The following is a 25,631-nucleotide window of genomic DNA, read 5'->3' as shown; positions in this document are numbered from 1 at the left end:
TCGTTTTTATACAGAAAGAAGCTTTGACCGAGTTTTTAAATCTATCGAAGAGGAGTTATTTAAAATTAGGTTGTGGTTAAACAAAAACGGAATTACGTTAAATGTATCTAAATCCAAATACATAATATTTCAGTTAGGGTGAGAAAACTAGCAACTCGTATGTTAGATATCATAATCTCACTTGCTCTAGAATAGCCGAGTGTAGTTGCGATAGTATTGATCAAGTCGATAGTATGAAATATGTAACTATGGATTGCAATCTTTCATGGGAAAAAACATATTCTTAGTCTAAAGAATGAAATGTTATGTTACGTGAGAAGTTTTATTATCTTCGGGATTTCTGCTCGACTGGTGTTCTAAAAATGCTTTACTTGGCTTTGGTTGAATCTCGTTTCAAGATATTATGGATTTAAGTGTTGGGGTGGTCTGTAATAAAATCCGACTTATAGTGATAGGCCAGAAACACCTTATACGTATATATAGAATACCTGCTAGGACACATTCATTCCCATTTTTTTGTATCTTGAACTTGTTCCCTTTGAGGCATTTATACTTGTTTAAAGTACTTAAACCTTTCTTTCTTAGGAGTGGAGATAAGCCTCTTAAGTATAGACTAATTGACCGAGATATTAGATACTTGCGAAGCAAGGGTAATTTTGTACTTCCTAGGCCACGGAAAGAGTGTTTTTGTAGATTTTTCACTTACATGGCAACAAAGGTTTATAATTTTTTTCCAAATTGTGTGAAAGATAGTCTAGGTTTAAATTCGTTCAGAAATTCACTTGAGCGCTGGCTCATTTAGAATAAAAACGTTGAATTCTTTTTTCATTAATTAAGACTAAAATTTACAAGTTATCCTAGGGAAACAAAAAGCTTATGGCTTTCGTGAATTAACTTTTGGCTTCTAATAACAAACTGAATAATTTTCCCTCTCTTTAATATTTCTATAATCTTTAGTAATCGTTAAATATCTACTCAGCCACTTCCGTCCTAATTTATATACCTTTAATATTCTTCAATGTTTTAATCATAAATTGATGGTAACTCCTAAAACAGGACTCTTATCCTCAAGGAGTACCTAATTTTCCAAACTATTATTAAATCACAAAAATTATTATTTCATCATAAATTAATGTACCAGTTTTAAATTAGAAAACTATGGTTACTCTTGTGAGCCTGTTGTAGGTCAACAGAAGTATTTATATAATTCATAAGCTATGTCTATTTTGTAGCTCTGTTGTATATTGTAAATTATATTATTGTTTCTTAAAAAGTATATTCTTAGTTTAGAAAATAAATTATTATAAATTAAAATTATAATAATTAAACTTAAATAAATAAAGTGTAATGTGAGTATAAATAATATTTTGTGAGGAATTACAAAAAATTGTAAGTTTAGCAAGTAATATATTTTAGGCATACTGTTCCACAACGCTCTGCATTGTGTTTTTGCGATATCTCCTTCTTAGAATGAACAGAGAGTACATACATATATATATATATATATATATATATATATATATATTATTATTACTCACTTATGATGTCCAGTTTTAGAGGTTTTTTTATATTTTCACTTTTCTTCGTATCAAGAAAACGAATTTTAAAAAAATCTGATATGGACAACACATAACTTCCTTGTACGCCTATTAAATTACATAAACACATTTTTTTTTTACATGAAAATTACATAAAATCTTATTTCATTAAAAACTTCTGATATTTTTTCATATATATATTTTTTTATTGTTATAGAATTATTATTTATTGTAATTTTTTAATTTTAAATAATTAAATTAGATTTTTGTAAATTTTGTATAGTTAATTTTTTTTTACAATTGTAGGTTAATAAGTATTAATAAATCAATATATTAAATTTAAAAAAAGTGCCCCTTTAAGATCCAAATATTTCATTAATTAAAATTTTATCTGGTACCAATGAAGATAAGTACCACTTATGATATATCGTTGAAAAGCTCTCAATGAGGTCTTATTACTGCAGTTAAGAAAAATTCCAAAATACAACCTTTTTGGATTTTGGACACTTTTGGTTGTCGATTGCAATCAAAAAGGGAGGTGCACAACTAGATGTTACAACAGTCCTAAATTAAAAATTTCAACATCCTACGGCTAATCGTTTTTGAGTTATGCGAGATACATACGTATGTACGTACGTACAGACGTCACGCCGGAACTATTCAAAATGGATTCAAAAAGGATATTTCCGTTGAGATCTGAAATTCGCGATCACAGTAATTCCTTTACTTAGTACAAGGAAGTAAAAATTAATACAATTATAAAAAAGACCAGTTTTGATACTATATTCAACTAACTATATTTAAGTTTTCGTAATAGTAAAACCTTCATCACATTAAATTATAAAATCCTTCATCACAAACCAGTTTTTACAGTTTAAATTTTTATTTACCATTTTTTCTTTAAAGCCAAGGAAAACAGTTATTGAAAAAAATATACATTTTGATATTAATACGCTTACACGGTATGTGTTTAATAATGTGAATTTCTCATACCTAAAAATTTCAAAAAGTAATTTTGATTTTTATGATTAGAAAACCAAAATAAAAAGAACAATTAAATCTTCCTACATGAGTATAGTCTTAATTATTGTTGAAGAATGAATTTTAAAACAAGAAAATAATTAATTTGACGCTAATCATAAACGGTTGTGAAATGTCAAAAGAAGATTTTGGAACCGAATCAGGGAAATAGGTGAAAGTTGTGACCGCGATTTCACAATATTTCAGGCTAATATTTTTGAAGAGGATTTAAAAATAAGAGAGCATAATACGCAATTTTGGGAGAAAACATGTGTTTTTTTTACAATTCATGAACACTAATTCATAAAATGATGAGTCGCTACATCCAACAAAATGTTCAAGTACTGCAATTTTTGTCAGTTTAAAATTCTTACCGAATAACACATACTGAAAAAATATTTTTAAATTAACAAATAATAACAGTACAATAATAAATAATTTATATAAAATAATATTTCCATTTACCAACAATTTTTAATGTTAGTATCCGAGCGCTTTTGTAGTCAATTCTCCATCATCAGGGATTATTTGAAGTTATTAATTTAATATTTATGTATAATTATAATTAAATTGAAGTGAAAATTTTTGCGTTCATAATAGTCGATTATCAATTAATAAAATAAGTTATACGTTAATAAAAATGTAACGTCATGTCCGTAAGATATTTACAACAATTATCTTATAGTCGTAATTATAATATTGTCTATTATCTAATATTAGTACTTTATATATATATATATATATATATGTCGTAAACATCTTACGGACATGACGTTACATTTTTATTAACATATAACTTATTTTATTAATTGACAATCGACTATTATGAACGTAACAATTTTTACTTCAGTTTAATTATACAATTATACACAAAAAATTATAGACATGAATATTAAATTAATAACTTCAAATAATCCCTGATGATGGCGAAGTGACTCCGAAAGCGTTCGGATACTTACATTAAAAATTGTTGGTAAGTGGAAATATTATTTTATACAAATTATATTAATAACAACGGTGCCAAATGCTTTGAAAATTAAATATTTAATTTGTAATACCACAATAAAAAATATCTGGTAACATACGTAACAACAAAAGTGAAAATTATTTAATTTTGTTAAAAGCTACATCATTAAATTAGGTTTCATCAGTGTCAGAGGTTAAAAATTTAACGATCATACATTTTAATAAATATATACAATCACTGGTAACAATACATCAGTAAAATCATGCATATATTTATATAAAATAGTAAATAAATAAAAGATGAAAAGATGTATAAAAAAATATAAATATTTTATATTTTCATATTTTTTAATCTATTTTGGAAATTTTTTTTCCAATTAACTTAAATTTATCCCGGTTATAGGTCAAGGTGTTATCATAATGTTAAAAAAAAATAATGAAATAACAGATATACTCAATAAATCAAGACAATTAAACAGTTTGAAAAAAATATATTTTTACTAACATCAGTGAATTAATCTATCGGGTTAACAAATAATGAAGAGAAATAACCATTAATTTTGTATTGTGTTTAATGGATTCAAAATACATCACATTGTTTTTAACTGATTAAAAAAAGTTCATAATTTATATTTTCATCTTATATGTATGTTGAAGCTTTACATACTAAATATCTCTCTCTCTCTCTCTCTCTCTCTATATATATATATATATATATATATATATATATATATATATATAAATATATAATTGCACAAACCTACTCTTGCATGAGCTACTTTTGTTTTAAAATAAGCTTCTTCAGAGATTTCCGCTGAAAGTGCTAAGTGATGTGATGCCAATGAATGTTGATATTCTAATAGTATTTTTGAAAGATCTTTGTTGAGCGAGTGAGTGAGTGAGTGAGTGAGTGTGTGTGTGTGTGTGTGTGTGTGTGTGTGTGTGTGTGTGTGTGTGTGTGTGTGTGTGTGTGTGACAGAGATTTAAATTCACTCTTATAATATTCTTGTATACAATGAATCGTTCAGTTGTGTTAAGTTTGAGTCGTAGTTCATATATAAGACTTGCATACTGCTCAAATTTTTATGTATGTGGCTTGTTTCAATAAGCTGGTTTGTGAAAATGTTTACATTAGAGTGAAGTGCTTTTATATGTTCTTTGCATCGTTGAGAAAAGCTGTGTCCTGTTTGTGCAGAAATTACAGAACTTATTACACATAACTTTTAAAATCTGTCTCGAGCCCTAGCACCATATCCAACGGCTTTTTGAACTCGGCCCCAAATAAAAAGAATCAGCTAATAAATTGTTGAATCGCTTCTTAATTTGGTGTCTATCTCACCTTGAAGACGTAAATATTAAAAAAGTGAAAAGTTTTATTTTCAACTATTTAATGAATTTTTCAAAGGGTAAAGTTAATTTTTCCAAACAGACATTATAACACTAAAATAAACCGAATGTAAAAAATTAATATCAAAGTTTTAATTTGTTATAATACCTCTTGGTAGAGGTATACAATGTTAATTTAAGGCTAAAATCAAACAGCGAAAAGGAAAATTTTTATTGTGCCCTTAGTCGCAGATTGAGACACCATCTTCCCGATTGACAGAACCACTAACAAAGATTGTAACTACTGAACAGAAAGCCTTCAGTTTTTTGCAATTCGCTATTTTGCTTTTGTTTATTAAAAAAGAGATTATTAAATTATATTAACCAGTTCTCTTAATATAAGGTGTTACTTTTGAATATCTTTGGTTTCAACATCCTGTATTATATTTTCTCCAACCAGTTTTCCAGAAACTGTCGGGTCTGGGTATGTGTGTGTACAGGCAAATGCAATTACTGCTACCAGCTTGCGAAGACTGACACAGCTGCAGATGTAATGCAATGTGCAATTTAAGTGTAAATGTACAGTAAAATAGTAGTCTGGAACAGACTATGGTCAATCACTCCTGAGACGTGTGATTTATTTAAATTCAATTACCAAAGAACACCCGTAACCACAGTCTAGTATTCAAATCCATATAAAATGACTCAAAAGTCTTTACAAGCATTCAAACATTAGAACTCTTGACTTCAAAGATCAGCTGATTTTGCAATGATGAATTTAACCACCACACTAACCCAGTAAGGTAATATTAACAATAAGTCACAAAAAACCTCAACCATTTAAAATTAAATTAAAGAATTCCTTTAAAAAATAATAATATTTATCTGTTGACAAGTATAATAAATTTATAAATAATGTTTCAAAAAGTAGCGCTACATTTCCCTAGCAAATTCTACCTTTGTTTCTGAATAACAGATACGAACCCTTATTACTTTTACTGTGATAAAAAATTCAACTTTCAGAACGTTTTTACTTTTAATGGTGCTGCTGGGTTCAATGGAATTGAAAAGTATACTAACAACTTTCTTAGATAAGTCTTAGAAGGTATTAAATATTCATACAGCTTCTAAATGTAACACCATACCCAGCATACATATTTATGTAAGGAAGATATAGAAAAACAGAATTACAGATTATTCATAATTTGATATTTTTATATAAATAAGATTCATACCATTAAGATAAAATAATAAGATCAAGAAATAATTATGTAATAACTCTACATATACATATTTCCCTAAATTAGAGAAAGGCAGAAATTATATATATGTGTGTGTGTGTCAATAATTTACAAGAGGATTTTTAAAAACAGCAAATGCTAAAAAAAAATCCAGCCTTAGAAAGAAATATAGATAATAACTGTTGTGATACAACGATAGTAAATATAACTGATTATGATGTCAAACTTAAATTTCCTTGACAAATTACTTTATCTTCACATAAATAGATAAAAATAAAATAAATACTTGACTAAAAAAAAAAAAAATGGTGCATTACATTTTTTCATTAAAAAAAAAACTTTTAAGAATTATTATAACAAAAATTGACAAAACATCATTTTAAACTGATAAGGACACACTCACGGAAAATTACCCAACTCTTCAATGAATATCAAAATATTGTGAAGAATGTAAACAAATAAACAAGGAAATATACTTTCTCATACAAAATTCATGATAAAACTAACTTGTCAATCATCTAATATAAATAGATGATTAACAGATCATTAATAATTTTTACAGATTACTTTTTACAAAAAAAAAAAAAACTCCATTTTGACAGCAGGTATAAGAATGGTAGTTATATCGCTTATCAATACTATTGCTTTTTTTCACTAATGTGAATTTTATCAAGACTTTATAAAAGCAAATCCAGAAAAAGATGATGGTCAATAACATCATAAAGAATATAAAGCAAATAATAAGCAGTTAAACAAGTAGAAAAAGATGATGGTCCAAAATTAAATAAGGGATTTTCAACAACTCTTTTTTAGTTTTACATTAAAAAATAACTTTTATACAAAAACTGATTTCATAGCAAAAATGATTACCAACATTTCGTGTATAACATTATTGACTGTTTTATAAATTTTATAAGTAAACAGTACGTTAATAAAAATTTTAGGTTATTTTTATAATTATAGTTATGTTTTGATAAAGGTTGAACATAGAAAATATATACAAAGCAATCATAAAATAAAATCTTATATTAAGTATGAAAATTTACAATCACTATCACCGTCACTAATTTATATTAGTGATTTATTAGTGTATTATATTAGTGTATTATATTAGTGGGGATTTATATTAGTGATAAAAAGTAAGTCTTCGTGATATATAATTTCAATATGCTTTGCAACAGACTTTCCTTCTAACTCATTTTCAAAATAATGGTATGTATTACAAAGGTAATGCCTCCAGTTCCCCAAAAAAAATTTCTAAGCAATAATAAATTGCTATTTCTAATATTTTTCTTTATCTAATGTATTTTAAACAAGTAATATTTTTTTTTTTTAACTCCGGATCCACTGTTAGGCATTCTTCAGAGGATGAAATTGAATGACTTATAGCGTGTGTGATTATGCCATGCCTGACTGGGATTTGAACCCGGGTAATGGCATTCACTTGGAGACCGTGGATGTAGAACCAGCAGCAATAAATGAGACCCATTCATCTTTGCTTTTGGAGATGACCTACGATTGGGACAGTCTCGTTCAGGAGGGGTGGATGTTCAAGTGTCCCACTTTCAGTGATTGGACAGGGACTTCCTTTGGTACTTCACAATGGGGGATAAAGTAAGACAGTAGTCCCAGTGGGGGATCCCTTTGGGGTTCCCATTAGAGGCGTGGCATCAAGACCAGAGTCCCGGTGGGGGATCCCTCATTAGAAGCATGAGGAATGATTAAAGACAACAGTTCCAGCTACCTAGGCGGAACCTTTGTTCCTGCTGAGGTAATTTGAGGCGATGGCACCCCCTGGAGCTGTGTATATGCTTTTAGTAGCATGCCCGTACTTTGGTTGGGGGGGGGGGGTAAACAACGGGAAAAAATAAAAACAACAGATTAAAAAATAATTTAAAAAAGCATATATGATAAAATAATAATAAAAATAATTACAAAATGTTACAAAAACCTCAAAAATAAAACTGTATAAAATTATAACATAATGTCATGCTTAGTTATACTATAACTATAGTAATGTAATAAAGAAATAGTAAAAATCAGTAACTTCCATACAATGGAGCAGAATACTTCTTTCTCAATAAAAATGTTCAGAAGCTCTACATAGATGACAGTTTAAACAATATAAATAATTTATGAAATAAGCAAGTTTATCTGCAATATAAATTTATGAACAATATAAATTTATCTATCATTCAAAGGATAATTCATACTAACAATCTGTATGCTTTATAGTTATATTCATATGCATTTTTGGTAATACTTTCAATCACAGATATTTTAAGATCTGATATTCAAAATGTACATAAACAATTACAGGAAGTCATAATTCATTACATTTATACTAATAAATATTAGAATATATTAGTTAATTATTTTGTAAGGTAACAAAAAAATATAAACAAATACTTCCAGTAAAATATCATATACAAGTAGTCTAAAAGCAAAAATAAATTTATTCGCAATTCATTTAAAAAATTAATTTTACATTTTACTGAACTTTCTTTCAAGAAATCTAAACACAATGTCCACTGTTGTCAAACTGCAATATAGGTATCATGGAATCTGCAAATATTTTGAAATTAAATAAAATATCTAAAAATTTAACTTTGCACTATTTTTTAAAATCACATTAACCGAATTATAATACATTATCCCATTTTTTTTTTTTTTATATTTTTATTTTCATATAACTAAAATATTAAAAAGTATGACACTCTTATGAAAATTTTGACAACTAAGAAATATTTTAGTACAAATAATTATCGTCTTTCTTACAGAAAAAGAACAGAATATAAAAAAAATAATTAAACTTTTAAGTTAATAATGATGATGATAATAATGAAATACTTTTAACTTTATTTTTTGGTTTTTTTAACATTTTTGGTAAAACAATTATTTGAAGAAATACAACAGTTAACCTAATTAAGAAATTAATACTGTTGTGTAACTCCAGACAACAATAATTTTGGAACAGATTGAAGCGACATCTTAAGCTGTTAATTTCATTTTTGTCTGTCAGAAAAATTGTTAACTGCTACTGACATTCTATTAATGTAAAATTGTTAAGGTTTCCCAATAATATAACCACGAACATCACATAAAAATTGAATGTCAGAATGTTCAAACATAATTAAAAAAGGATATATTATAATTATTAGAAATGGACAATAACATCATAAAGAATATAAAGCAAATAATAAGCGGTTAAACAAGTAGTATAAGCCAAGTGAATTTCAACAAATAGATTCAAAACAAAAAACACTAAATGCATGAAATTAGAAATAATAATAGTAAAAATAAAGACTGTAACAATACACAATTTAAAAAATAAAATGGCAGTTTCTTTTATAATCAGCAAATAAAAATGGTAACTTTTTAGTTAAATAATCTTAATTCTGGTAACATAAGTACTCCATTTTAAGAGAAATAGTATTAACCCATTTGTATGCTTAATTAACTTATATTCCTAAGAAATATATGATATTTAAGTTAGTTGGTTAGTAATATTAATATTTTATAAATGCATCAAAAAAAGTTCAGAAGAAACCATTTTCAATTTTCATTGGTCCACATACATTTTTACATTATATCCCATACTAATTCAGATAATCTGAATAAGCTTATTTTTTCTTCTTATTTTGCATTATCAATTAGATTCTTCACTTGGATTAGGAGAATAATTTTCATTTAATATAGAAGTTTCTTCAACAAGTTGAGGTAAAACTAATTTTGTTCCTTCAGTTGTTTCTTCAACACTATATGAAACTAATCCCCAAACATTCAGAGATTCTTTATTAGGAAATGAAGTATCAAGCAAAGCAGATTCATCATTGATTGTAGTTGTTTCCAGAATATATTCATTTGAAACAGTTGTATCAATTATTTCTTCTTCTGATGAGCTACTTGGACTAGTATCAATTATATCTTCTGATGGGCTACTTGGACTAGTTACATCAATTATATCTTCTTCTGATGGGCTACTCGGACTATCAAATACTTCTTTATTTATTTCAGGCTGAAATTTATCTTCTGAATAAACACTTTCTTCTAATTTTGAATGTTTACTATCAGTTTCACCATTTTCAATACCATAATTTAGGTTTTCTTGTGCTTTATTTTCACTAGGAGTACAATTACAGTAAGTTAAATGTGGTTCTAAATATTTCCAAGGTTTATGTACAAGTTGCAAAACACAAATCATATTTTTGCATATCTTATCACCATCCTTATCGCATTTCTCTACTGCTTCAACTTTTAAATCATACACAACACCAATTCCAATCTGTAAAACATGAAAAAAATATAATTAAATATTACAACAAAATGGTACAAAGAGAGAGAGCGAGAGGATATGTGTATTTATTCGTGTATGTGTGTATTTATATACACACACTCACAGGAGGAGGTATAATGAAAGTACATTTAATTGTCATATTCTATATATCAAAATGAAAAAAAAAAACATTCTATGAAAAAAGTGCTGAAAATGCTTTTCAAAAAAAATCTTCAAAAAATGCTATTCACAACTAAGGAATCATTATATTTGATACACCTGTTTGCAACAACCTTCCTTGATAAATAAACAATTATGATGTGAACGTGTCACAAATTTCAAAAAGGTACACATCAATTTTTTAACTCTGTAATCATTAATTTTATCAAAATATATTTTATTACCTAAAAAGGTAGTCTTTCATTAAAGTTAATGTGACATCTTATTTTTGAAAATCAATTGACAAGTAAGCAAGTTACTGCATAAAATTGATGACATAATTTAAAAAATTTCAGCTAAAAACGTTTAATTAAAAATTGAATATACTTCTTATTTTTTAATTTCTGTAACTTTATTTCAATATGATTTCATCAATACCAGTAATTACAATTTATTTATTCCCCTTGTACATACGTTTATCTGTTTTATATGCTCATTTATTGTAATAGTTAAATAGTTATATAAGTAAGGCTAATTTTACTTCACTTGGATTTTTAACAATGACATAATTCTAAATTTACTTATTTTAATTTAATTGTTGAGAATAAATCTATCTCTTAATTTTAACTGATAACTATGACATAGGTCCCAATCTAAATCTTGTTGATGAAAAATACAATAAGGTCAATGAAAAAAATATATAAAGTTTAAAATATATGTAAAGTTTATCAATAGGGTCAGTAATCTCAGAATTTTGATAAACAAGTCTAGAAAAAGATTGCTTAGACTAAAACAAAATGTTATTTTAATCAGATAATTATTATGTTATAATAATATTATAACATAATATATGTAAGATAATTATTATATGTTATCTATAATTATTTTAATGTTCAAGGACAAATAATTAACGCATCTATTAAAAATGTATAACTTTTTAATTTTAACAGTGTTAATTTTTTTTCCTAATGTATACCTTGCAATCAGTTCAACTTCAATTAGTGAACAATAAGCAACCCCCCATGGCCCAATGAGATGAGGATTATATGTATGGCATGAAAATGAGTGGTAGTTGTGTACAGACTCCAGCCAACCTGAGACATGTGTTAATTGAACTCCAACCGCCAAAGTACACTGGTATCCACTGTCTAGTATACAAATCCATCTAAAGTAATTAACTTTCACTAGAATTTGAACATTAGAACTTATAACTTCAAAAATCCACTGTTAAACAACTGATTTGCAATGGTGAATTAATCACTAGACCCAGTGGGCTAGCAGTATAATTGAAAATTAAAGTGAACGGAAAAAAGTTTATAATAGGCGTTTTATTTATTTATTTAATGAGATGTGCGAGCATCGACTGCTATGATCAATTAGCTCGAATGGAAATTTGTGGCCTATGAAAAATGCCACATCTGACCAGGATTCAAACCCAGGACCTTCTAATTACTAGAACAAAAGACTTATTTTAACAGCTGAATGCAATGTTAAATGAAAAAGTTTAATATGCCACATTATGAACTAGACATTCAGATAATAATAAACTGCTATGCAGAAAAACTTTTTATACACAACCAGTAAAATTTAAGGAAAAATAATCCTGTTTTCCAATCAATAATAATAAAAACTTACCATTAATAGTATACTAAGAATTTCAAATTAGAAAAGAGGTGACATGATATTCTAAATTTTTCGTATAATCTTTTATACTTACATTTTAAGTATTAACAAATAAATGATAAAATTACCACACATCCACATGTGCATGCATGTGTGCACACATACACACAAATTACTCAAATCAACATAACAATTTTTTGAAGTTACAACCTATTCATTATCAGAACAAAATTTAAAAAAGCAACAACTTAAAAAAAAAAATTAATAAGTAGTATAGCTTACCTCACGAACAGCCTGAATTAATCTAATAAATTCTAAATTACTACCATTTTCAGCAGTTAACAAAGAATTATTAGCTAATTTTATCAAATCAATATTACTAATATTAAGCTTAACAGGGCATGTGAAGCAATGAGCTTCCTCTTTAACAACAGGAGCTTCGATTATTGTAGGTGCTGCACCTTCAGTCGGTGATTCCTTAACTTTAACTATCACCTGAAAGTAAATCAATTTAAAGTTAAGATAAAGTAAATCAATTTAAAATTAAGATGTGAATAAAACTAGAAAATTAATGAATCTAATGATAAAAATAACAAATTTTATTGTAAATTTAAGTTAATTTCAAATTAAATTTACCTATCATTACCATTAGTAACCATAATCAAGTCTGTTACTGGTAGTTGCTTAAAAATTAAAAAAAAATAGGCAACATAGGCCTCTTGAAAAGTCACTACAAAATTAAACACTTTTAATGGACATAAAAATAATCTACAATAAAATATTACAATGAAATTCATTTACTCACATTTTAATAACAGAAGTTCTTCCACATCATTCTTGTACTGATGATCGCAAACAGATATCTTCAAAAATTGCATACAATTTAATAAATGCACAATACATATTACTGCTTCATGAATCCTATTATAATTCCCGAAATAAAAAAACTTGCATAAAAATACTAAAAAATAAATTACAAGAGAATCTGTTAAATAAATATGAATAAAGGAATTTCATTTCAGTACTATGAAGAATAAGCTCAATTTTATAATTTTAGAAAAAAGATTCAAAAACAGCAAAATTTTCTTAATCTCTTTATCAGCTTAAAACAGCAAAACATTATAAATAATATTTTTACTTGCTTCATAGAAAAGCCTTCTAGAAATTAAATCTTGTTTTACAATGTTATGACTATGAATTGTCCACTAAATAAAAATAAGTTTATTTATATAATTATTTATTTGTAAAATCTTTTTTGTCATAACTTAAGATACGATTTGTCTACACAGCCATTCAATTAATTCACACAGTGATGGATAATACAAAAATTATCATCATAATGTCAAACATCTCGAAAAAGTTGGTACAAGAAGAACAAGAATTATTTTCCTCATCATATGAGTTACCACAACCTAAATATTAAAAATGTCTAACTTGCACTCTGTTGTGTTCCAATAAAATGATTTTTGAATTCACAGATTTGCCACAAAATGATATTAAATATTTCATGTGTGAGCACACACCAACACACACAACAAAAGGGGCAGAAAATGGTAAGAACACTAACTAAAACAAAGCAATTTCAAGTTATCAGTATCAAATCATCACTGCACCTTCAATATCAACTTGTTAAAATTTACACATAACTGACACAAACAAAATCAATATTAAAAACTTTTACTGAAATACTTTTCTAAATAGGTTTTTATATTAAAATAATAACTTAGAATGATAATGACTTTATATGGATAAATTTCTTAAACAAGACTTTGTGGGCTAACATTTTCATAGATAAGTAGTTTAATAACACTGTGTTATCATTACAAACAGATCTGCCAATTTCCATGACTGAGTTGTAGGATCTCTTGACATTCACATGAAAGTTTCAGATTAGGCTCACAGTCAAACATAGCATTTTTCACATGCTAAAAAATTCATTATCATCTATTTGCATCTCTTAATTGGCGTCAACCTGTTGTAAATAAATCATTAAACTATTATAAAATGACTTTTTTCATTTATTTCATAGACTGTTTTTAATATATCACAACTGACATTTATCACATAAATGCTTGTAAAACAAAACTAAAAAACCTGCAAATTTATAAAAATAAGAAATGTACTGGAACGGAGAGAATCAACATAGACTGCAGTTGAGCATGGCCTAAAGATCTCTAGAATTTAACAATAACTAATATTTTGTATCCTATGCTACCCATTAATTTTCTTGAAATTTTGTGCAAAAATATTTTGAATATCATGATAATGTTGGTTGTACTGATACTATGCCATACCTGTACATTGCTAAACTAAGCAATGACAAAAAAATGAATAACATATTCAAACAGTTTAGGAATACAATACAATTATCTGTATTAAAAAGTGTACTACTTCAACTACATGATAAAATAAACAGAACCACCAGATTGAGTTTTTTTTTTTTAATAAAAAAAATCTCTGAAATTCACACTGGATAAAAGGATACTTATAAATTCAAAGAGAAATTTTATTTAATTTAAAAAATACATATAACAAACAAGAACATATATATAACTTAATATATATTTAATATATAACTTAATCATATAAATCAATAAGCATAAGCTTAAAAGAAAATTGCTGCACTGAATAACATATTAAAATAAAAGTCCATCTATTCCAGTCTGAATTTTATTATACACTGGATATGTAATAGTTTTGTGGGATGCTTTGTCACAATCTAATCTAGTTTTAAAATTGAGAAAAGCATCACACAATTGCATTAAATATAAAATTGCTAGTCAAAAAACCGTTTCTTTTGTTTCTGAGGGTAAATTAACGTAAAAATGAAAAAGTTATTAAAGGTAACATGTTTTTTAAAAAAATCATTAAAAAATCCTTTTAATTAAAATGCATTATGTTCAGTAATTTCAAGTTATCCTAATTTGACAATTTTTTAATTTACCTTCATATTTAAAGTCTTTAGAACTTAATTTAAAAAGTAAAATAAAATTATTCAACTTGATTCAAAATGTATAAAAAATTACAATTTTTATTTCAAAAGAAATAAATTAAAATTTTTGTATTATAACAGACGTATTTAAAATCTCTTTGAAAACTTTTCAAACTAATAAAATTTTCAGTTTAAATTTACAATTGGTTTAATGTTTTTTAATTAATAATTGGGTATAAATTTTAAATGAGATTTAATCTGCAACTTTATTTATTGAGATTTCACTTATTAAATGCAGATTGTCTACCACCAAAAATAGTTTCCTTTGTATTGAATAAAATAAATTCAAGATGCGTAATTTATGCCACAAACTGCATACCCACGAATCACAAGTAAATAAAAATTTTATTGCTCACCTTGTGTCGAGGACTTTTAGATCTGTCAGGTATAGTATCAAACGAATCAAATGCATCGATTGCATCTTGAAGCTCAGATTTTTTAAGGTTACTTAAAGATGGATTAATAGATATTAAAAGAAAAGTTAATGTTGTTATAGTAAAACACCACATCTTGCAGCAAGTGATCTCACTACTGATACACTAACAATTCAGAATCCACAAACATATATATATATATATACCACTCCGTACGCGGCAACTACCACTCCATTCGAACGTAAATAAATATTCCCTCAGTATTCTGAACAGAGGTCAGCTGATTCTAAAATATTGACCAGGTTAAGCAACACGATCTTCTAAACCATATTCCCTTCTCCACTACAGCATTACCACATCTGTACTACTTTAATTAACGAGCTATACAGTAAATATACAAGTAGATATACAAGTTTTTTACTTGTAGAATTACTGTATCATAAGTATTAACAAATAGAATATTTAAAACTTCTTCTACAACTAAAATAATGTTTTGTTTTTTTTTTGTGGTTGGGATATATATATATTATATATAATATGCTATTAAACAAATATCAGGTATAAAATGTTTTGAAAAAATATAGAGCAGACCAATTTTTAATTGCTACTTATAGGGTATTTTTAATAGATTTTTACATACTAAATTATTCTCTAACTCAAATTTAATAAATAAACCATGTTCAAGAAATCTAGGACTACAAAACAAACCCACTGGGTTGTCTAATGGTGAATAAATTTTCACAAATCAGCTGATTTCGAAGTCGACAGTTCCAACGTTCAAATCCTAGTAAAGGAAGTAACTACTTTTATACGGGACTTGAATACTAGATCGCGGATCTGGTGCTCTTTGGTGGAAATGTTCGACCTTAGACTGCACAATACACTTCACTTACACTCATACATATCTTCCTAACAATGATTCCTGGAGGCTGAACAGGAAAAAAGACTACAAAACACTAATAAGTAGTGATGGGCAAAATCAAATGATTTTAATAATCGAGATATTAGTAACAGAATGATATAAATAATTGAATGATTCATTCAAAATATATTACTAATATTTTTTCAAAGTACAAACAGTGAATAATATTATTAGTTTGACTAATACACTTTAATAGCTGTTACTAACGGATCATTTCATAAGTTATGACTGTCTACTGGTTACTGGCGCCACAATTAATTTCTCCCAAAAAATTATTTTCTGCAAATGCAGAGGTTTTCTTTGAATTATTATCTCATTCTCAATCAGTCGTTAATATTTTGATATCTTTATTTTTTTATTTATAAATCTTGCGTTAATTGGTATGGTGTTATTTGTTACCATTTCAGTCAATGTTAAATAATAGCGTTTTTAAGTTTTGTTTCTTTAGTTTTTGGATTCAGTTTACAGAACTTTTCGTTTATTTTAGTACTACAGGAGTTATTATTACTTAACAGAATTTACTCATTTAGAGACTATTTCGTTAAACTTTGGTTTTATTGAGTTTCATTATTTTTCGTTTATAATTTAGCCAATTAGAAACTTTCATATTTAGTTGTATTTGTAAAGTAGAATTATGAAACCAGGGGGGAATCAATCGTTTTTTTCATTTTTTTTACCAAAGATGATAATCTTTAGTAAAAATTTCATAAAAAATTTTTTGCAAATTTCACAAGAAATTTGCAAAAAACATTTAAAGTTTTTTGGTAATACTACAAACCTAAAAGAACACTTAAAACAAAAACATCTTTTACAGTTAATTGAAAGATTAGGTAATAATAATAACAAAAAAGGAAACACTTCTGAAACTTCTACTTTGTCGATTAATCAACCTCACAAACGCACAGTACCAGTAATAACTGATCCTGTTCCTTCCACACCATCAGCCAAAAAACAACTACGTTTATTTGGACGTTATGACAAAGAATTATCTATAGCAGTAAAAACTGCAATTGGTAGATTCATTATTAAAATGGTAGCTATTGATTTCTAACCTTTATCATTGGTTGAAAATCCTGTTTTTTTTTTTAGAATATACAAGGAAATTGCAATCACTGTATATGCCACCCAGTAGGAAACATTTATCATCTACAATGCCACTGAGACAATATAGTCCACTAGTCTATCAACTGAGCTAGCAGAGGATAGCATTCAATGCTGCCACAAATTTACTTTGAAATATAAAAAAAAAAAATTAAAAATATGTTAAATTCAATAAAACATATTTTAGTAACCTTCGATATTTGGTCAGCTGATGACAATAAATAGTTTGTTATATTGACTGGTCATTTTATATACAGTAACAAACTGCATTCAATTGTACTCATTACTAATGAAATATTAGTTGCTCAAATGGGAATGGCAATCAGCTGTCTTTTAAAAACAATTCTTGAAGAATGGAATATCACCAACAAAATAGTGGCAATAGTTGCAGACAATGGATGTAATATAAAAAAATGCAATTTATGAACGTTTAAATTTGTAATACCATCCGTGTCTGGCTCACACCCTTAATTTATCTGTACAAGATGCTATAAAAAAGAACAAAGAGTTCTCAGATTTATTGAAAAAATGCAGGTATCTTGTTTCATATTTTAAACAGTGTTACGGCAACTAGCAAATTAAGGGATAAACAAATGACCATGGGAAAACCTGAATTAAAACTTAAAAAGGATGTCTCTACCAAGTGGAATTCTGTTTTAATGATGCTAGAAAGACTATTGAAAGTAAAAGATCCATTGTCTGTTACTACATCTGAATTTCCAAATGCTCCTCAATATTTGGATGCTTTAGAATGGATAATCATCATTGATTATATTAATGTTTTAAAGCTTGTTCAGCAAATTACTTTCGAGTGGTCAGGAGAAAAATATCCGATAATGGCATTAATTGTTCCCTTACTAAGAGGGTTGCACATACATTAAATTTTTTAATTCCAAAAACAAATGTTGGAGTTAATTTAAAAGAAAATTTGCTTGAAGTTATTGGCAGGAGTCTTGGCCATTTGGAAGGTAATAAATTTGTAGCCAAAGCTAGTTTTATTGATCCGAGATAAAAAAAAACATATTTTGCATAGAAGAAAATGCAAAGCATGCCCAAAAATGGATAAATGATGAGGTTACAAATTTATTAATTCAAGGTGAATGGACGTTGGTTCTCTACTGTTAAATGAAAATCTTAGAACCTCAGACCCAACAAATTCTGACAACGGTCTTTGGAGTTTATTTGAAGAAAAATTATGTAAAATGCAAACAACAATGGCAACTGGAATATTGCAAATATGACAATATTTGGAAATGCCACATCTAAACAGATTGAAAAATCCTTTGGAATTTTGGGAATTGCATAAAAATTCATTACCTGAATTATATGAGATAAATTTGAAATATGCCTTTATACCTACAACATCAGTTCCCTCGGAGAGTGTTTTCTAGGTTGGACAGCTAACCAATTTGAATAGGAATAAAGTATCTCCAAAAAAACCTGGACAAAAAAACAATTTTTTAAATGGCTATTTTAACGCAGAATTTTAAACTGATTTATCTTTTATAACTTGTTCTACCAGATATTAAGTTCAATAACTTTTAAATTTACAAACAAAAATTAAAACCATAATTTAATGTGTGTTTGTGTGAATAAAATTAATCAAAATTAAATGAATCATAAGCTAATGCTTAAAAAAAATTATAATTGATATTTGAAAGTGATGGAGAACATTTATTTTGTTTAATTTTTATTTTATTTGATCGTTTTTATATCATATTTTCTGAAAGAACCTTAATTATTATTGTTTTGTAGCTAAGAATTTAGCAGTGCTGCTTCAAATTCTTCTCTTTTTAATAAAAAAAAAGCTCACGTGTACTTTTGTAGTACGTAAGAAGTTATACTTCTTTGGCGTGAATAAATAAAGAATTTTTTTAAGCATTCAAATTTGAACTACTGAGTGAAACGATCGATAGACGACATTAAATACCATGAATATAAGTTTGAAAAAATGATATTTATTCTATACAGTTTAAAAAGTACTGAAGTATTCGTTGTCATAGAAAACAAAGTTCATTGAATATATTTGATTAGTTTAGTTCCATTAATTCTTCGGATGCGATTGAATAGGCACGAGGGTTATCAGCAGCTTATGATATGAAAAATATGATGCAAATAGTTTTATTTTATAATGTATTTTATCAAAAATTTTGAATTTGGTAAATTTTAAATTCTTCATGCAAAATCAAGAATTTATCTGATGTTTGTTATTTTCTGTAATTAAAACATATGATTTTACTTGTAAAAAATAATACTTACATAAATATATCCTCAAATCTTGATACAGAATTTTCACAAAAAATAAATATACGTTCACAGTTTAAAATATCCGTATTCAGAAATCCTTGTATATAAATATATATTTATTACCACTCAATATGTTTTGTCTCCAACACGTGCTAATCACTTGATTGCATTGAACGACTGACTGAATTAGACATTACACGCATGTGCGTGCAAACTGATCCACTTGGGTCAACGCAAATCTTCATGGTGTGTTACATCGGCGCGCGCAAGTTCCGTAACTTCATCGGTTTCTCCTAACACGCCAAAAGAAGTAACAAAAAAAAATAAATATATAATTCTTGCATTTTATTTAAGTGTTATCTTTTGTGTAATTAATAAATGTGAAAGTGGAATGATAATAGCGTGGCGATATGTTAATTTACAAGACCTGGAAATGATAACATATAGTTACGAGTACGAATTTAAATATATTTTTTTGTAATTAATATTAGGAGTGGCGATAGTATAGTGAACAAAGTAGCGAGAAATGACGTAAGAAAATAAATATGTCTCATTGCTGGGCTTAGTAATTGTGGGTTAAAATATTAACTTAAACGAAAATGAAAAGTAGTACTAGTAGTAGTCTCTCAACATTCGTAATCCTATTAGTAGTTAGTATTCGGCCTATTCATCTTCCAAATCCGAACAAGTGACGAATTAAAAGTAGTTATTCAAATTTGTTAATCATTCATAACATTAGTAGTATTCGTCTACATTAGCAATTAGTAGTGTATTAGTAATGGGAAAAACCGTGAACGAGTCGTTCCTTCGATTCGATTCTTTATACTGAACGAAAGAATCGAGAATCGGTTTGCAGGAGAAACCGATTCTTAACAATGAATTGGATAGTCGACAGGAAACCAAATCTTTCTCAATTACGACTCGATTCGATTATAATAATCTTTCTTGTGCATGTAGTATCGTGGGGGCTCCTCCTACCACACCAAATTCAAGCTTGCGTTTGGTTTCTTATATCCACACGGGACGCATAACTTATTACATCAACATCACTAATGTTTATTGAACATTCGACAAATTTATTACTTCTGATTATAAAATATTTTCATTAGCTGTGCTATTTAACTGAGTTAATCTTAAAATATTAAATTTTATCTGTAAGCCCCATCAAACATTTTTTGTTTATCAACTACAGCAAAATGAAAGACAAATATATATTTTTTCAACTCATTAAAAGTATTTATATCTTTTTTTTTCTTGTTAACCTTCGGAAGTACCGTCAGGAATTACTTCAGAAGGTGAATAAGGGTGATATGTATGAGTGTAAATGAAGTGTAGTTATGTACAGTCTCAAGTCGACCAGTTCTGAAATGCTTGGTAAATTAAAACCCAACCATCAAAGATCACCGTTATCCACGATCTAGTGTTCAAAGCCGTATAAAAGTATTTGCCTTTACTAGGACTTGAACCTTAGAACTCTCGACTTCAAAATCAGCTGTTTTGCGTAAACGCGTTCACCACTAGACCAACCCGGTGGGTAAAAGTACTTATAGCGAGAAAATTTATCTTAAACTAATTTCTTTAAAGCTATAAATGACAAAATGGATAATTTAAAATAATATAGCTTGTACCGTACCTTATTTCTGAGCAAGCCATTGATTCCGTCTTTGTTTTTTTTTTATCATATCGATGTTATGATTTTATATTTACCTTGATGTTTCTACTAATACGCGCACAGTTACAGACACCCACAAACATTTTGTTTTTAAAAATTTTTGGTTCTATTATCACAAAAAAAAAAATAATTAAAATTAATCAAAATAAATAATTAGTTAATATCTTTCAAACAAACTTTATAGTATTTTACATATTTACATGTAGAAATATAATTTTTTCGAAATTCTTTGATGGAAGTTTATTTCGCCTTTCTGTTATTAACTGTCCCACTTTTGAAAAAAATCGTCCACAGGGAACAAAGGTTGCAGGAATGCAAAGTCTAGTTTGCATTATTTTGAATAATCTTTGATAAATTAACCGCCTTTCTTTCCATCAAGAGAGAGGATTTTGTGTTCTCGAGATGAGCCGTTCATTTATTTATTTATCTAGCTTTAAAATTCCTGCTACTGTTGGGTTTGAATTAGTTAAATTGGCGTTACTTTTTTATCAAAATCTTCCCATGCAGATGAAATGGAGGGTTCAATAATTTCTTGTTCAGTTTCAAACCTATCGCCTTGTTCGATCTAAATACTTCAAACTTCTGTGTAAGCATTTTAGTAAGATGCCTCATCTTTAAAGTCTTGTTCTTTAAAGCGAGGATCTAATAGCATGCTTTCAAGCAAAATATTATTATTTTCAAAATCTTATATTTATGTTGCAGTTGATCTAACATCTTGTTACATACTTACTTTAACGATTTCAGAATTTTGAGTAAAAGATTTAATCTTAAGTACATATCTTGTCATCGCTCACGCCAATAAACTGATTTTTGAAATAGTGACAGTTTTTTGAGAACTTATTTCAATAGTTATCTCTTCAAACATTTACAGTAATTTGCATATTTCAGCTATAACTATCCACTCATCAAATGTATTAATATTAAGAATAGGATTCACCAAAGCGATAATAGAAATTAGTGGTTCTTTTGTTTTTAATAATCAATTAAACATTTGCAGGAGTGCCTACCCATCGGGTAGGCACCTCCTGTTTTAATTTAATTTTTTTTTAAATTTATTTGTTGCTGCATGTTTTGCAGTTTGGAAGCAGCATGGAACTTTGTTTAAAAAATTTGACAGTTGCCTTCGATTTTACCACAATTGTTTTACTTCAGACACTGCTGCTTGGACAATTAAATTAATTGTATGCGCTAAGCAAGGAATGTGGCGCAGCTGTCAATTGCAAATAGCAGGTTTTAAATTTGCTGCATTGTCACTAACAACTGCTCCTATTTTATCAATAATAGCCCATTCATTGAATTTACCTTGTAATTCAATGGCAATGTTTTCAGCGGTATGTTGACTACAGATTTCCATACAAGTAAGTAATTGGGTTTTTAAATTACAATCATGGTCAATGAAATGGTAGTTATGATCATATAATTATTATTTGAAACTGATGTTCAACTGTCAGTGGTTGTTGCGCATGCTTCTATATTATATGACTCACGAATCTCACAAGAAATTCTATCATATAATTATGGAATTATTGTAATTGTTTTACAATTACTAGTTGTAATTGTTTTCCGACAAGGTGGCGAATACCCAGGGTTTAACATGTGAACAAACTTCTTGAATTCTTCACCTCAACGAGTGAAATAGGTTGATATTCTTTAGTTATTAACCTAATTAATTGAATATTTCACGCTCGGCTTTTACTTTGAGGGACAGGTTTGGTAACAAAGGAAGTAAGGGACAACTGTTGTGTTTATTTTTTGAGGACAAAGATGGTATTGGATGCACAGGAGAAGGATTAGGCGATTCAACAAAGTTTGTTAATTTAAGGGCTAATTGCTGTAATTCATTTGGTTCAGTTACAATAGATGTAGTAGGATTTAAATTATAATGCATTTCTGAAACATAATCAAAGGTCTACTAAGAATAATTGTAAAATATATCTTGAGCATGACGGTATGGGCCAAAGAACGACAGTAATTAATATTGTGCAACATAGCTTCCTGTCCAAATGAAATTAAAAGAAAAAAGAATAATGATGTCATATAGAATGTGTACGTAATATTACAGTATTTCCCTTTTCTGTAGTGGTGGGATAAACGATTCTTTTACAGGAATCGATTCTCAGATAGGATTAGTAAAAAAGAATCGTTCGACTGATTCGATGATTCTTTTCCTTCCCAGCACTATCAGAGCTGTAAAATCTAATGCCCATGCTCTCTTTCTCTTCTTCAGCAAGTTTAGCGGTTCATCTCTTCATACTGCTGTTCGACTCAACTGATGCATACGTACTAAATGTCTTCGATTCTTCTCTTTTGAACTCTTATTCGACTCTTTAAGTAAATATCTGATTTTTTTCCAGTTCAATATGATGTTTAGTAAACTTAGAAGCCTATCACTTATAATGCGCATGCTGTCTTTCTCTTCTTCACCCATATTAGCGGTTCATCTCTCTTCGTACTCTTGTTCGATTCAATTGATGTATACCTACTAAATGTCTTCGATTCTTCTCCTTTCATCTTTATTCGACTCTTAAGTAAACATCTAATTCTTTTTTGATTGAATACAATTTTTAGTAGCCTATCACTTCTAATACGCATGTTCTATTCCCTTCCATCTAACAAACGATTCTCCTTATTTCATCTCTTATTCGATTCCTTTACGACGACAAGCTTATATCAACAAACCTCATCGCTAAACAGAGAAGGGAAAATTTAAACTGTTACGCACACATTCTATATGACATAATTATTCTTTTTTCTTTTAATTTCATTCGGGTGGGAAGCTATGTTACACAATATTAATTATTGTTGTTTTTTTGCGCATACTGTCATGCTCAAGATATATTTTACAATTATTCTTAGTAGACGGATATAAGACGACAGTCGATTTTGTTTTCATGGTGCATAATCTTTGCGTGTTCTATTTAGAGTTGTGTTTTTAGTTTGCTTATATTTTTTTTATTTGGGCCTACTCAATTTCGTAAGATTTTTTTACTTTACATAATTAGAAGACGATTTTTTTTCTAAGTGTTTATCGGTATTATTTTTTTAAATCATTAGTTTTTACGTAAGTAGATATTTTATAACCACTTTTAAAAAAGAATATTTTGTTTTTAAATTTATAAACTTGAGCTGCAGAAAAAGAAGTCACATCTGAACTTGCTTTTCCGAAGCAAGCCCTGGAAAAGCTTTGTGTAATCTTTGCCGTAGTTTAGTATCCTATGTCAGTGGGACGACTAGTAATTACACTGAAATTAGTTTAAGATAAATTTTCTAGTTATAAATAATTTTACCCCCCCCCTCACAGACCACAGTAGACCACCCATCACAGGGGTGGTCTACTGGTCGAACTGAGATTGTACATGACTAAACTTCATTTAAACTCATACATATCACCCTTATTCATCTTCTGAAGTAATTCCTGTCGGTGCTTCCGAAGGTTAACAAGAAAAAAAAGATATAAATACTTTTAATGAGTTGAAAAAAATATATATTTGGCTCTCATTTCGCTGTAGTTGATAAACAAAAAATGTTTTATGGGGCTTACAGATAAAATTTAATTGTTTAAGATTAGCTCAGTTAAATAGCACAGTTAATGAAAATATTTTTTAATCAGAAGTAATAAATTTGCCGAATGTCAATAAAGATTAAGTTATGCGCCACGTGTGGAAAACAATAAATAAAATAAACGCAGGCTAGATTTTGATATGATAGGAAGATCCCCCACAAGCTATGTATCTTGTCTTTATACAAGCTATGCATAAGAAAGATTGCTATGAATCGAATCGTAATTGAGAAAGATTTGCTTTCCCGTAGCCTATCCATTTCATTGTTAAGAATCGTAAAAAGAATCGGTTTCTCCTGCAAACCGATTCTCGATTCTTACTTTCCGTATGAAGAATCGAATCGAAGGAACGACTCGTTCACGATTCTTCCCATTACTACTTCTCTGTTTAGCGATGTCGTTTGTTGATATAAGCTTGTTATCGTAAAGGAATCGAGTAAGACATGAAATAAGAAGTATCGTTGGGTAGATGAAGGGAATAAAGCATACGTATTAGAAGTGATAGGGTACTAAAAATCTTATTCAACCGAAAAAGAATCAGATGTTTACTTAAGAGTCAAATAAAGCTGAAAAGAGAATAGAAGACATTTAGTAGGTATACATCAATTGAGTCGA

At 28.0% G+C, this 25,631-nt stretch overlaps 1 protein-coding gene across 2 annotated transcripts in view; it reads right to left on the bottom strand.

Moving 5' to 3' along the window:
* The window catches only part of LOC142325336 (cathepsin F-like), a 112,988-nt gene extending 97,204 nt beyond the window's left edge, over positions 1-15,784 (bottom strand). The window contains exon 1 of one of the 2 annotated variants that reach the window (XM_075366958.1): positions 15,498-15,784. In XM_075366958.1, coding sequence (XP_075223073.1) covers positions 15,498-15,650 — 153 coding nt within the window. In that variant the 5' untranslated portion in view covers positions 15,651-15,784. The remainder of the gene's footprint in view (positions 1-15,497) is intronic. The other variant, XM_075366957.1, reaches the window with a different exon arrangement.
* Positions 15,785-25,631: the final 9,847 nt, after the last annotated feature.

The sequence above is a fragment of the Lycorma delicatula genome, chromosome 5 (assembly GCF_047948215.1).
Source record: "Lycorma delicatula isolate Av1 chromosome 5, ASM4794821v1, whole genome shotgun sequence".
NCBI lineage: Eukaryota > Metazoa > Arthropoda > Insecta > Hemiptera > Fulgoridae > Lycorma > Lycorma delicatula.
The sequence above is the reverse complement of the archived record's forward strand: the minus strand, read 5'-3'. Positions and strand labels throughout refer to the sequence as shown.